This window comes from Protopterus annectens, chromosome 6.part1 (genome assembly GCF_019279795.1).
Source record: "Protopterus annectens isolate FY-2018-M chromosome 6.part1, PAN1.0, whole genome shotgun sequence".
Taxonomy (NCBI): Eukaryota; Metazoa; Chordata; order Ceratodontiformes; family Protopteridae; genus Protopterus; species Protopterus annectens.
Window position 1 is genome coordinate 281,877,977 of NC_056738.1, and position 15,688 is coordinate 281,893,664.

Sequence of the window (15,688 nt, forward strand, 5' to 3'; positions counted from 1 at the left end):
TGCCCAGTTTGTAATTTATTCAACCTTCTTTTCGACTAATACTCTCAGATAATTCATAGTAGCTATCCAGTTGCATCAGCCCACTTATATCGTCAACAAATTAATGAATAAATAAATCAGGTGAATGATGGAGTGGCAGGGAGGGATGATCATGCCTGTCCCAGGTTGGATGGAATTTGTTGGTGAAGGTCCCTTAGGGGAGGTATGGTTCAAAGAGGAGAGTTACCCAAAATGTAGTCAGCAAGCATGAGTGTTGGAGCAGGGAAATGGGCAGGGCAAATAAATAAAATAAATTCCCACAGAGCAGAAGCAGAGATGGCCGAGCCCCAAGGACAGCCTTAGGGTACACAAGTGGCCCCAATAGTATCGTAGTAAGCAAAGTGGACATGGAGATCAAGTTGAAAGACCCTGAGTGGAAGTGGGGCACTGGGGGCTGGGCCAATTATATAATGTCCCAAGAGAGACAAAAAAATGCAAATAACTGAATAAAGAAAAAGCATTACATGGCTACCACATATAATAAATTAAATGTATCTATCTCTAAATTAAATATCTGTCTATCTATTCTTAAAAATTAGAAGATCAAATATTGTAGCCTATATGGAAGGATTGACAGCAACAGGAAGAAAAGAACAGTTTCCTGGAATTTAGGAGATGATGACAGTACTGGTGGAGGATTATGGGCCTGGAATGACAGCCTCTGTGCATATGCATTTTAGAAATAGGAAGTAAATTCAATGGACTGTATGAACCAGGATTATAACAGGGAAGTTTAAATGGAAACTGAGGTATTAAACTGTATTAAAGCCTAACTCATCTTATGGTAAATGGAGGGATTGATGTAAGGGTTAGAGGAGTAAAGATACATTGTAGCAGTAGCAACGTGAAAGTAAACTGTGAACAGGAAGCTGAGATTTCTAGCCAAGTTGCCTACATCATTACCAGTGCACATATTTTCCTTTTTCTTCTCCATATAATTGAACATTGTTGTATGTTGTATAACAACATTCTTTTCCCATTTTCCCAGATCTGTATCTATCACCCTCTTTCATTTCCAATTCTTTGAATTCTGTAATACTTTATCTCTTACAGCAGGAAAAAAGATGCAGTTTCAGAATATATACCACACATTATAGTAGTATTGTAAAATAAATAAATAACAGTCCATTAGTTATTCATATATAAATGATTCATTTCATGTGTCCTGATATGTTCACAGCTCACTTACATTAATATATTATCTGTAAAATTTACCTATCCAAGACTGTAGATGCACCACAGCAAAGCAGAAGTGCGTTTCCATGCTTCTGTATCTCTATACAAGGATTGGTGTGAGCCAGATTCAAGAAGAATGCATGGGTACTTATAGTTAGTCGTACCCACACATACTTCATGGTCTGACAGCAGGTGTAAAATTAGGGTAACCATCTGGGACACGAGCACAGTAGGAAAAAATATGCTGAGAAGAATACAGGCAAAGGACGTGAAGGGGAGAAAGTGACCACCAGTCATGAATGAACTGTAATGGTGTGGTATCAATCAAATGAATTGCAGAACTGTTGCTAGTACAATAGGGAATGGTACTGTGCTATGGTAAAATAGCCAGTATGGAAACAGTTTGCTAAGGCATGATCTGGGACTGGGAGGGTTATATTGGAAAAATAGAGTGCAGACACGTTTAATGAGATTTAAGGACATGAAGAAAAGAAAATTATAGACAAAAAAGTCATATCAGCCCAAAAATAAGTAACTTCTTGTTGGAGAACTGAATGGGTCAAATAATACTTAAGATTTATAGGAGAATTGATGAGTGGATGTGGAAGAAATACAGAGGTAAGGCAGCAGGCTGATGTGCCTAGCAGGTTTTTTCTCCTAGTGTCTGTAAAAAAAAATCAGAAAGGTAGAGAGTGAATTGAAAAAGTTGAAATACCAGGAAGGTGATTAGGATGGAATTAAAGAAGACAGAAAACAAATTAGTGCTATGGCACAGGAAACAGTTGAACTGCTCTTTCTCAAGCACTAGGGGAGCTTGTAGATGTAATGGGTGGATCAGTGGCAGATGCAATGAGTGGATCAGCGGCAGTACACCCTTTAGGATCCCAAGTGGAAATAGAGGAAAGAGCCAAAGAAGCTATGACTCACATGTTCAAAGGATCATTTAGGAGTCAGGAACTGCAGATCAAATTAAAAAAAAAAAAAACAGATTACACAAGGTAAACTGTCAGAATTGTGAAAACAAATTGTTCAGTGAATAGGGTTAAACATGAATTTACATACCAGTTTGTTAATGGGTCTAATGTTTTTCCTTTTTCTATACACAAGTCACTGTCATATATGATAAGAAATACAAATGATCTCTTCATTTCTTGATACACAAAAGATTTCTGGAAGTCTTCCACATAAGCAGTAAATGAATGAGCTAAAATGTATGGACTGTGAATCCAAAAAGGTGAAGTGGCTCAATAACTGGCTACTCTACAGGAGATAAAATATAACTGATAGCGGGAAAATGTCAAGCCAAAAGCCACTGCCCCATGGTGTCTTACATATATGAGTGCTGGGGTTATATTATTCTGCATATTTGCAGAAGAAATTACACCAGGGCTCCTAATTAAGATTAGCCTGCTCACAGATGACACAAGGTATAAGGTGGTTCTGATAATGGATGAAGTATTGGTCCTTAGCATGGCTTAGGGCAGCTTGTGTGGATCATGGAATGGTGGCAGATGACTTTTACTGTTAATAGTATAAGGTGATACATTTTGTGGAAGGAAATGATGAGCTGGCATCTGCGTTGGTAATATGCAGACAAATGGGGGGAAGGAAGATTTGGGTGTTCTATCACTGTAAACCTCACTCAGGATTTATTGTATTCGATGAAATAGAAAAAGTCATGAGAATGTTAGTGGTTTCCCTGAACTTCAGATGTGAAAGTGCTTGTAAAGGTAGTGTTTACTATGTCAGAAGTGGCAGAACCTCAGACTATTCACCTACTTTAGAGTAAAGAAGTCTCAGAGTCAGTAAGCAGGTGTGTGGGAAAACAGATACACATACTGGAGTTGGAAAGGTCAACCTTCACTGTCATGACTTCACAAGATTATGTTTCAAAGTTTATATAGGAGGTTAAATTTTAGAAATAAAATTCTAAGGACTTTACGGGAGGTACAGATGATTTTTTCCAGTTGAAAAATGTGCAAAAAAGACCTAGAGAGATGTGCTCATTTGTGAGGATCATATCTAAAGATAAACATCAGGCTAATTCAAATTTTTTTTAATGAATGCACACCCTAAAGAAATCTGCAAGAAATGGCTCAAAATGCAGACAGAGTGCACAGTGATGAACAGAAGAGATGCAGAGATGTTCTACGGACATACCATCTCATCATGTGACATTGGTTTAAAACTAAAGTGGAAAATAGTGCAAACTGTATTAATAGGGGAATATTTAAGATGGAAATCATAAAACACATTCTAAAGAGAATGCTGGCACTTAAGTTTACAATTTCTAGGTCATGATGGTGTTGAGCTATAGCTGGGATTCATTAGTGGCAAGAAAAGATGGAAAAATGGATAGTGACAATGAAGATCCGCTACTGATAGATAAATGAAGCGCATGAGTTGTTCATTTGTCATGTCTACAGTTTTGTCATGCCTCCCACAAGCATGATAAGATATGCTGCTGGACTTCAGAAAAAAATAACTAAGATATTTGTCAGTATGGAAGATAAATATACGGCACAAATGCTAGACAAAATTTAGGTCATATTCCCCAGAACCAAGGTGCCCACTCCCCTGGAGATTATAAGCAATATCTCATTTTTTATGCAAAAGTGAAATTTAAATTTCCATCCAAATAAGCAGTGACAGCAATGCAAACCCCATGCCAACCAAGATGTAAAATAAGAAAATTGTTTGCACAGTGCTGAGGATACATACATAGCAATGTCATTTTTTCTGAAACTTATGACTTTTAAAACACTTGTCACACAACTGACAAGCCACTAGTAAGCCACGTCATACCATTCCAAAAGGGACATACAGGCTGCAAGAAACTTAACATTTTCACATCTGTGCTGTTCAGTATAGGACGTATTATACTATCAGTGACTCTTTTGAGTCAGTTATGAAACAGAAATGCATCTTAAAGGAAGAGTTTTTCTAAAGTTCAACACAATGGTGCCACCACTGGATACAGAGCAAATTTGTGAAAACCGATAATTGGACACAGTCTTGACTAAAATGCAGAAAGTAATTCACTAGAGTAATTTCTTAGCCCAGTAATTCATTTAACTATTTGTATAAAATAATTGTTTCTTCATACTTTGAGGGCAGCTCTAACTTTTTAAGGAGAAGACCAAACAGAATCCTGTATGTTATGCTAGTTAGTTATAAATACAGTTTCTGTACCTATGCTGAGACAAAATTTGAACAATGGTGATGTTTTGCTATTATTATTCATTATCTGTACCTCAGGCAGACATTGAGGGTTCCTGGTCTACTCAGTTGGCATTATGAATGCATGTTTTGATGTGTGGAGTTACCTGTATTGGTAACATATCTAAGTTGTTGTTGTTGTTTGTCTTTCGGCTTTACAAATGTAAATTATTTTTATAAGACCCGCTGCTAATACTAGAACTGTCTGGGTATCCTTTCTCCACATTGCCCATTTTTCTGCCTGGTTTGATTCCCATTCCTGCTTGACAATTTTTTCTGCTAAACTTCTTACACTTATTTTCCTCATGTTTTAAAGCTTTCACTATGATTGGATCTTGTGAGGTTAGCAAATATGTATGCAGTCTTATAATTGCAGATCTATACATGTAATCAGTTTTGAAGTGGCCCATACCTCCTTCAGAATGGGGAATATATGGTCTTGGTATACACTCATTTTTATAAATCATTTGATGAGCATGAAATATCCTTCTTGTTTTTCTGTCCAAATGACACAACAATTTTGGGACCAGTCAGTTATTCCAAAACTGTAAGTTAGGACAGGGAAGAGAAAATTGGTTTATAGTTTGGACTTTGTTCCCAGATGCTAGCACTGTTTTCAGTAGTAATTTTAGTCTTCTAAAATATTCCTTACTAAGTTTTATTCACATTTCTTCATGTTTTATTGTCAATCCTTCATCAATTCCCAAATATTTATATACTCCCTCTTGCTCAAGTTCTCTTATATGAAATTCCTGTCCAAGGCTGATGTTTTCTGCTGCAGCTTTCCTGCATTAAAGGTTGCTTTTGCACATTTATCAAGACCAAATTACATTCTTAAATCATTTGAAAATGTTTTGGCCAACTGCAGTTGTGCTTTCAGTTCCTCTTCTGATGAACTATAAAGTTTTAAATCATCCAGAAAAAGAAGATGAGAAGTTTTTATACTTTGTTATTTTTTGGGAGCCAAATAGTAGCCATGACCTATCCATTGTTCTGTATGACTTTCTTTTTTACCCTTTTCTGCTGTTGTCATGATTGAATTTTCTTTTAAATGACTATAAACTCAGTTTGCATAAATTCCAGTGTACAGTTTATTCATCATCTGAAGGCAAATTATTGGTCTATAGTTTTTAGGATAGCTTGTAGGTTCACTCTTAATGAGAAGTATTGCTTTTCCTGTTGTTAACCAGGTTGATGTCTATTCAGGGGAGTGCATATAAATGGCTCTTACTTATGGTTAAATCCTCATATAAAGATGTTAACACTTTTAGCCAGAAGTTAGGTATTGCATCTGGGCCTGTGGTTTTCCATTTAGGAGCATTTCTTAACTTTGTTTAATTCTCTCTGGCTGTTACTTCACCCCATTTCATATCATGTACATTTGACCGTCTTATTTTTTATTTTACTTCTTCTAGCCATTCAGCATCTTTGTTATGTTCCACAGGATTTCTCCAAAATGTTTCTATTTCTTCTTTTTTGGTGGTGTTTCAGTTCTTTTTGCCTAGTTCTCCAATTCTCTATAAAGCTTTTTTGGGTCATCAATAAATTACTTATTTTGTACTTTTCCTTTATATTCATCTGCATATTTCTAAGTTTTTCTTTCTATGCTGATATTTTTAGTTTATTATTTGCAATAGTGCTTGGCAGATTTTGAGCTGTTCTGATACTGTGCATTGCTTTTATCATAGCTATCTTCCTGAGTATTTTTGTTGATCTGTTCCCTCTTCTGTACACTTCTAACACTTTATTTTTATCTGATACTTTCTTGATGGAATTTGCTTTCTCCCCTCCCTTTCCCTTACCTGTTTTTTTCTGGTAAGACTATCTGTTATTAATTTAGCTGCACAGTAATATAGCCTATTTACTTCTGTTTTATCACACAAATCTCTGAACAGTCCTCATCACTGTTTTCATTTCTTTTATCAAAGTTCTAACTTTGTGTGTTTTATTGACTTTCTGTAGTCTATTTCTTTCATTGGTCTTAATATGTCTGTCCTTCTCTATTAAATCAAGCAACTCTTCTCTTAGATCATTTTCTTCTAAACTAAGGGCACATTCTTTGTTCTCCATTTCCTGTGGGCATTCTACAGAAAGTTCCACAGCATCTTCCTGTGCCACATTCTCTGCAGTTTCATCCTGTGTCATCCATTGCTCTTTCATATGGGAACTCATTGGCTTATCACTCCACAATTCTGACTTTGTCAGAGTTGCCACACTTTCCTGTTCCTTCCCTTGCTGTGCAACTCCAACTGAAATTTTATAATGGTTTCCTATGGAAGTTTCCAAAGTATCTTCATATGGAAACCGAGCAGATATTTCCTTCTCCACTGGTTTTTCCTTAATTTGGGGATCCATTGCTCTATCCTGCTGTGAGGTTAACAGAATAAACATCTTACAGTGCAGGATGTTTGATGATATACAAGTAAGGAGTGAGTTAGGTCAGAATGATTTTATAGTATTAGTAAACCTGCTGTTTTAAATATTATGGATTGGTGCTCTATTATGCAGAACCATTGGCTACATACCTCTCAACTGCCTAGATTATCTCATAATGTCCAGATTTTTCCCTAATTTTTTGGTCTGTTCCATACCTCCCAACCTTATTGAATTACTCAGTTTTTACTGGTTTTGAGGTCCAAATAATGGAGTGCCACAATTCCCAAGTGGCACCCCTTAATTTTCAAATTTCCTGGCTATTTTATTTAAATTTTGTTTTTGAGCTGACATCATCACGTGCACAATGATATCAGCTCCGTGAAATGGCCTGCCAGCCTGTTGGAATTGAGCTCAAGGGCTCATCAACATAATGCACATGCATTTCTGGAAGTCACAAGGCTGTTGGAGTGTTAAAATGTAGCTGGAATTTATGGAGTTACTTCTAGAAACGGAAGCTAAAGCATGGAAGGGAAGGTAAAGCAAGACTGCTGCTGGTTTATTTATTAATCTGCCAAGGTGCTGCTGGTTTATTTATTATGCTGCCGAGTGCCAATTTATTTATTGTGCTGCCAGTTTATTTATTGTGCTGCTGGTTTATTTATTATGTTGCCAATTTATTGTGCTACTGGATTATTTATTATGCTGCCGAGGTGCTGCTGGTTTATTTATTTTGTGTGTGTGTGTGTGTGTGTGTGTGTGTGTGTGTGTGTGTGTGTGTGTGTGTGTGTGTGTGTGTGTGTGTGTGTTTGGTTTGGTTGGATCATACATTGGTATACATAACTAGCAGGAGGTGTGGGAGTAAAGGAGTGCTTGTTCCCTGCAAAAATGCAAGCAGTGTGTTTTTTTTTTTTATTTATTTTTTTGTGGTTTGATCCTTTGAGACTGATGATTTGATACTTTAATATTGTGAAGTACATCCCTGCCAACATATCAAAAAAATGAGAATTTGTAAATCTACTTTCTATATGAAATCTAAAAGGTCTTCGGAAAAGTAAACCATCCTATACTTGGAGTTTATAGTGACAATACATTACAGAGTGGAATTGTATAATTGTGATATGCCAAATAGTATGGACGTATCTCTTGACACGGTTATAGGAAAGAGCCGTAGAAATTTTAAGCTGCAGTAATCTTGGAACACATTGTCGTTAGTTCAAGACACTGTCACTATTCTATAGCTCTAGTTTAGTATGCAGACCTTTTATGTTACTTCCTTCCTAGATCAGCAACTTTTCTCTGTACCAGGAATACTTTTTAATGGAGAGAATTAGTCAAACAATAGTACAGGATTATTGCTAGCAAGAAAAGTATATGTGGCTGCAACCAGCAGTACAGATATCAGACATAACAAGGGAAACAGAGTTATGGCAAGTTGTACCTCATAACTGCAACCACAGTATCAAATGTAAAGCACTATTAGTTAAATGCCACTGCCTCCTTTGATACAAGATCATTAGATAAGTTTCAGTCCTCTTGAAAAGTTGAACAATATCTTGCTGTTATTCTTTGATGAAATCATTTATTGTTTACCATTGTTTCGTTTGAAAAGTCTTTGGAATGTATGGTTTGAAACATGTGCAAGTGTTTCACTAGCATCTTTCATGAATCTCCAGCTCACAACAACTGTATTCTACCAGAATATGGCTGCTTAAAAGCTATTAACTATTTTCTATAGTGATTTATCTCTTGTAAAACATAGCAGGTGATTTTATCGATATTAAATTACTAAATTACCTGTTATTTCCTTGACATTTCGAAAGACGTTCAGTTTCTCAGGATCAAGGGCTTTAATTCCATGGTAAGCATCTCTGAAAGATTCAACAAAGCAAACATATTAATGAATTATGTGATTAGTATGGTTGCTTATCTCATACAAGGTAGTTATTTTTATTATCTTTTATATTACAAGCTTATTTATAGCTGTGAATATATAAATAGTAAAAATCATGAACAAATCCAAATGCACCTCTGAAACAGCGAAAAAGGGGGATCCCAGCAGCCAAGAACAAGAACAAAAGTGAATGGCAACTCAATAGATGAATAAATCCATGTCTTTATTTACACAAATAGACGTAAAGCACTTTTCGTCTCACTGTTAGTGAGACTTCCTCAGACAAAGACTCAGATATGATACAATTTCTTTTAAACCAAACTAGGTTACTAATTAACATTCATACATCAATCAATCAATTAGTAGCAAAAAGTCTCACCATGGCAACTTTCTCAACCTGATATCAAACAGTAATACATTCATATTATCGTTTTAAAAGGCAACAAAAAGCTTCTAAAATTCCTAAAATTCTAAACATTTAACCCAACCACCTTATCCTAAAAAACATTTGTTGTTCCCCTTTAAACTTTTCAATGTATATTACTGCTTCAAACTTTGTTTAAACATGAAGTTAATTCAAATTCATTGCATCTCATACATTACGTATATATATGGGTCTATATTAAAATACCGAAACCTCATGTACGCGAATACCTAAAGGCTGACATGTAAATAGCAAACTGTGAAAACACCAAATGTCCTGAAGTGCGAAATTCGAAATATCAAATTGCCATAGTTGGCCAACCCCACTGCCCGCTACATACTACCTACCCAAACAAAATAAATAATCCACACTTCCCCATATCTACACTTCACCCCTATATCCTATATCCTAATCAAACACTCACTACACACAAATGTATCTAACTATAAACAAACAGCACCCAACTATGGGAAAAGTATAATTTACATATACATTCAGCTACACAACTATATTACTATACATACACTTAACATAATCCTACTTCTAACCTTAAAGTAAAGGTTGCATGTATTATTATGTATGCACTTACCTTAACGCACACCCTAACCCTAAGGTCCGTAACTATTGCACATTTACGTTAGGGAGCTATACCGGATAAGGGCCAACTATGACAATTCGATATTTTGAATTTTGCACTTCAGGGCATTCTGTGTTTTCGCGGTTCGCTATTTATGTGTCAGCGTTTAGGTATTCGCGTAACTGAGGTTCTGCTATATATATATATATATATATATATATAGAGAGAGAGAGAGAGAGAGAGATAGGCTATATATAGAGACAGCGAGCAAGAGAGAGATACACATAGATATCATACTTTAACTCGAATGCCAACAGCTGACTGTACATATATATATATATATATATATATATATATATATATATATATATATATAAATATAAAAATCACACACATCTACATATATTTATATCAATAACTATTAGTGAACTTGAGCACAACACCTGACAATACAACCTAACAGGTGTGGAGAAAGCATAATTCAATGCCAATGTCAGGGAGAATAGCTAAGCACTTATTAGTTTGTATGGTGGTGCATTTTTTTGCCTTACTTTCTCTCATACTACACAGTAGACTATGCCTGCTATAATAAGAGGTTCACATTTGCTGAAATAATAAATGAAATCATGATAAGGTGATTAATGTGCTATTAATACCAGCAGAAACAACGTCAATAACCTGAATGAGACAATCATGAAGAGAGCATCATTTAACTGTGCAAAAAAGTAACTGCTCGCCTACCTTATGAACAGGCTATATTTAGCTGAAGATTACAGATAGATTTCCTATTCAGATGGGGTTAAGTTGCACTGGGATTCTAGACATGCTGACATGTTGGTCAGGACTATGTTGTATAGAGCAGGGGCAAAAGGAGACCATACATGGGAGACATGGGGGAGAAGGCAGCATCATGATGGACTTTTAATGTAGGGAAGTGGTCTTGGCCATTTTGAAGGTTTACTCATACTGGGTCAAATTGTTGAGCCTTTATGAAATGAAGCATTGGCTTAAGGAAGGGGGAAGTTTCAGAGGGGCCTGGAAATGCCAGGATGCTAGTAGGCATATGATGGCAGGCTCAAATGGAGGGGTACTTTTCATTGAGGAAAGTGTTTTGAGCCATTTCTGGGCATTGCCAAGAAAGGGCCTTCTCATTCTCTAATGAACATGTAGATGCTGGTGGCATTGTTAAGGGATTATCATGATGAGAACATAGCAAAAGCATTAGTGCAGGGGTTTACATAGTGGTTTTCAATTACATCTAGTATAGGGGTGGGGGTTGTGATGTAAAAACTGAAACCAGTGAAAGGAAGAGACATCATGGCTCAGGGACTACTGGAGATGAAGGTTAAGTTGGTCAGGCTTTTAGACCCTTTTGAGGTACCACCATTCCTTATTTCCCCATTGGGTTTGGTTCCCAAGAAAAGCCCAAGGGAGTTTAGGTCAATTCACTATCTTTCTTATCCTGAAGGTGGATTGGTGAATGACTGCATCTCCAAGTCAGATGTTCAGGAGCAGTATGCAAATATGGATAATGCAGTCAGGGTTATTAAGAATTTCAGAGACCCCTAGTTGGTGATGCTGCATGCTGAAACAGCTTCGCAGTTTCTGCTTATTTGAAAGGAGTAGGAATAGGACTGGTTTTGGTTGAGTATGTTTTTGGCTGGGAAATATTACTTTGACAAAGCCATGCCAATGGGTTGTGTGGTAGTGTGTTTAACTTTTGGAATGATTAACACTGCACTGTACTGGATTTGGTAGAGGAGAGTTGCTAAACAGAAGGCCTTCCATTACTTGGATGATTTTTTTTTGTTGACTTGTGAAGATAAAGAGGAGGCAGAGGCAGATATGTAATGTTTTAAGGATTTATATGGTGAGCTGGGTGTTCACTTGGTCAATGACAAGTCATAGGGCCTGAATAAAGGTGTAAGTTTTCAATGTTTAATAATGACTGCAGAATAGGGTTTGTTTTGTTTGCCAATGAAGAACTTGGATAAGCTGAGGAATATGACTGAGGTGTTCAAAAGCAAGGAGATGGTTTGGATTAAAGATGTAATGGAGCTACCTGGCCTACTGAAATTTACTTGTAGGGTGATATATCCAGGAAAGATTTTTTGCAGATAAATATCTAATTTGTTAAAAGTGGGGAGGTACAAACACCATAGAGTCATGGTATCCAGGGATGCAAAGGCAGACACAGAGTTATTGCATGCGTTTTGGCAATATTTAATGCTATTGCCTTTTGGCAGGAGGATCAGCTCTCTGATGAGGATTTCCTGTTATTTATGGACGTGGCAGGTGGGGTGGACATGGTGGCTCACTTTTACAGAGCTCGAATTGTAGCAAAATGGCCAGTGGAGTTACGAAGGGATTGCAGGAAGGACACCATATTTTTAGAGTTGAAGCCCATTTCAATTAATTCAATAATATTGCTGGAGAAATTGTGAAATGACAAGGTGGTTTTCCATTTCAACAATAAGGCTGTGGTGCAGGTTCTAACTAAGAAATCTGCTAGTTTTGATTTGGTGCTGATGGCTTTGAGGAAGTTGGTTTTCCAGAGCTTAAGGATTAATCTTACTTTTTCTACTTGGCATTTCTCCAGGTGGTTGAATATGACAGCTAACAACCTCTTTCCATTTTTTTTTTGCATGTTTTGAAGTTTGGTACCACAGCAGATGATCAGCCAGTGGGATTTCTTGAGGAAGTGTAAAACATTGGCACACTATACCATCCTGGTTAGTTTGGTTGTCTTGGTCAAGGGCTATGTAGGGAGCTTATAGCTCTGTGAGTACATCAGAGTGTTACCAAGTCATGACAGAGTGTGGTCTACTGTTCTGGAGTTTAGGCATTTGGTCTGTAGATGGAGTTGGGGGAGGAGTTTCAGATGGTAAGATTCCAATTAGCCATTCTTAATGTGGTGGCAAAGTTGGTAGGTCTAAGAGATGCCATTAGACTCTAGAAGGTTGAAAGGATACTGACGATTTGGGAGATGGAAGACAGTCTGAGGGAGGATGGCACATTAAACAAGCAGTTACTGGGTGTGCTGTTGAAGACACTTTATACTCAGTCTTCAACTTTTCAGGTTTGTGTTATGTGGGCAACATTATTAGAATTCATGAATGTAGGAGCTTTTAGACTTGGCAAGCTGTTAGGTGAGATGATTGGAAAGAGCATTGTGTTGCAGATTTTGCTGCACTGCTTTGGCAGGAGTTAGTTGAATGCTGGCCAAAAAGGACAAAGCATCGGGCTATTTTATGTAGGGATTCAGAAAAAAAATCTCTGTATCCAGTTTTGTGGGCTCTTAAGTGGAAACATTTAGCTAGTTATGATGTAACTACTTTGTTTTTTTTTCAGACTACAAAAGGTTGGCTCATATCAACAGCTCAGTTTATTGTCATTTTAAGGAAGGCTTTTGATAGCCAGGGTATTTCTGCATGTAGATTTTCAGCTCATTGTTTTCACATAGGTTGAACTTCTGATTTAGCAGAGTAAGGCAGATTGCTTTATTAATAAAAAGGACAGGATAATGGTCTTCATGGGCTTTTTTGTCATACATTAGATGATTATGCTAAGGTGGTAAACATTTATGTTATTTGTTTTTAAACTGTGACAAGATCCTCATTTTGGGACATTCTTTTGAATTTTGGGTGACAAACAGGGTTGCCAGATTTCCGACTGGCCAAGTAGGGACAAACAAAAGTGAAGACTAAAAAAAAAAAAAAAAAAGGTCATCCCCGCTTCCACGCCAGGGAATATCAGAGTTCCGCCTTAAACAAAAGTTGCTCTGTGTTTATTTTTGTAAGCACGGAGCTGCTTCTGTTTAATGCGAAACATCGCAGTTCCGCATTAAACAGAAGTAGATCTGTTTTGCTATTTTTTGATTGGCCCGTATGCAGGTATAAGGGCCAATCAAAAAAAAAAAAACAAAGCGGAGGCTGCTCGGGATTTAAACCGGCAGTGCGGGACTCGGGATCAGGCTGCTGATCTCGGGACAGTCCCGCCCAAATAGGGACATCTGGCAACCCTGAAGACAAATCAAGTGCTGATCAGAGCTGGTGTAAGTATGTTCGATCTTGATCCTGGTACATGGAATGTAATTTGGCATGGTTTTAGAGGAATGCGTAGGTATCAGTTGTTATCCAGAATGAACTAGCTGTATTCAGCATTAGGCAGTCCTCATATCACTGTAATTCAGTTAGGTGGAAATGATTTAGGATCAGAACCAAAGAGGAATGTAAAGGATTTGGTGGTCTTGAAGAATAAGTTTCCTCAGACATCAGTGGTTTGGCTGGATATTATCCCCAGACTGGTAGGCAGACAGGCTGATAGCTTTAAAATAATTATGAGAGCTAGACTTTTGGGAATCATAGTGTGTCAGCTAGGTTGGGTTTGCAGATTTTGGATCACAGAGATTTTGATTAAAGTGGCTCAAGTTTGTACAGTTGTGATGATGTCTATTCGAGTGACTGGTGTAGATTTATTTAATGCACATTTTTGTTTATTATTTAGAGATTTGGTTCAAAATTTTTAGTTTTGGAAAGGGGTAAAAGACTGCCTCTGGGCTGGCTGGTGGGTGGCATTAAAGGGATTGGTTTCAGCAAACCCTCTTTTGCTTCCCCTTTCCTCTTCTATTTGTTTTGTGTCCTATGTTAGAATGAGCGATAGTACACCGCTGCAAGGTCTGGCTTGTGGTTAAGTTACAGTGAGTGGTATGCTTAACGTTGCATGTGGTAGTTGATTTGGCTGGTGATTGTTTACTAGTCTGCAAAATAACTGTTTATATTTTTTTATCATTGAATATGGGTTTGCATGGTAAACTACTCACAATGGCTATAATTGTCTCTTTATTGGTATCGAGGTAGGGGTTTACAAAGTGTGTTATTATTTTGTCATATTCATTCACCACATTACTTAAATAAAATGATACTACTTAGTGCTTTTTCAAGATGTAAACAGAGTAAGAAGTAAGGAAAATTCTCTTTAACTCATGTTATAGAGTTCTGCAATCCTATATTACAACTATACATCTGAAGCACATTATAGTGATTTAAGACATGTTACTACTCATAAATTTAACACATTGCTCAGAACTAAGTTTATCTCGATAAAAGACACTGAAAATTAACATGGTTTGACCCATGATTTTATATGCTATGTTGATGCCATATTTTTCAAGATGTTGCTACAGTATAGAAATATGCTATTTAAGAAATGTTATTTAAATGTGTAACTGCCAGGCCAATAATAACTGATAAATATTATATTCTTCGATTATGGTATTAGGAAACCTTCAAAATGTTAATGATTTATTATTTGTTTATTTGACTTTTTTTAACCAGGTTAGTCCAGCTGGGCTGCAAAACATTATACAATGTTAACATACACGTGTGTATACACTGGAGAAATAAAATACAAAAATTAATTTTCCTCTGGGTGCTCCGGTTTCCTCCCACATCCCAAAGACATGCTGTAGGCGGATTGGACACTCTAAATTGGCCCTAGGTATGAGTGTGTGTGTGTGTGTGTGTGTGTGTGTGTGTGTGTGTGTGTGTGTGTGTGTGTGTATGTGTGTGTGTGTGTGTGTGTGTGTGTGTGTGTGTATGTATGTGTGTGTGCCTTCTGTGTAAGGTTGGGCACTGGGCTGGCTACTCACCACTGTAAAAACTCTACTCCCAGTCATGAGCAGACAGGTGATCCGCTGTGGCGACCCCTAATCAGGAAAAGCCGAAAGAAGAAGAAGAAGAATACGTTAGAATACAAGCATAATATTGAGAGTTTAAGCAGCATCTAACAATTACCATCAGAGAGAAATTCAGGTTGGTAGAATATCATAAGACCTTAAATGAGTAATTGTGGTAAAGTTTGAGAGCTGAGAGGGGTAGGGGAAGGGGAGAGGGAGTAGTTTAGGTGGGAGTGGGACAAGGACAGGCCCAGGAATTAGTAAATAAGTCCTTTAGAAGTTTTTTGAAGTTAAAAAAAGTTGCTGTTT

General features: G+C 37.0%; 1 protein-coding gene across 2 annotated transcripts in view; it reads right to left on the bottom strand.

The window, feature by feature from the left end:
- The window catches only part of ERBB4 (erb-b2 receptor tyrosine kinase 4), a 4,056,904-nt gene that overhangs the window by 1,269,544 nt on the left and 2,771,672 nt on the right, over window positions 1–15,688 (bottom strand). For both annotated transcript variants that reach the window (XM_044075709.1, XM_044075708.1), the window contains exon 10: window positions 8,605–8,678. In XM_044075709.1, the coding sequence (XP_043931644.1) occupies window positions 8,605–8,678 (74 nt within the window). The remainder of the gene's footprint in view (window positions 1–8,604; window positions 8,679–15,688) is intronic.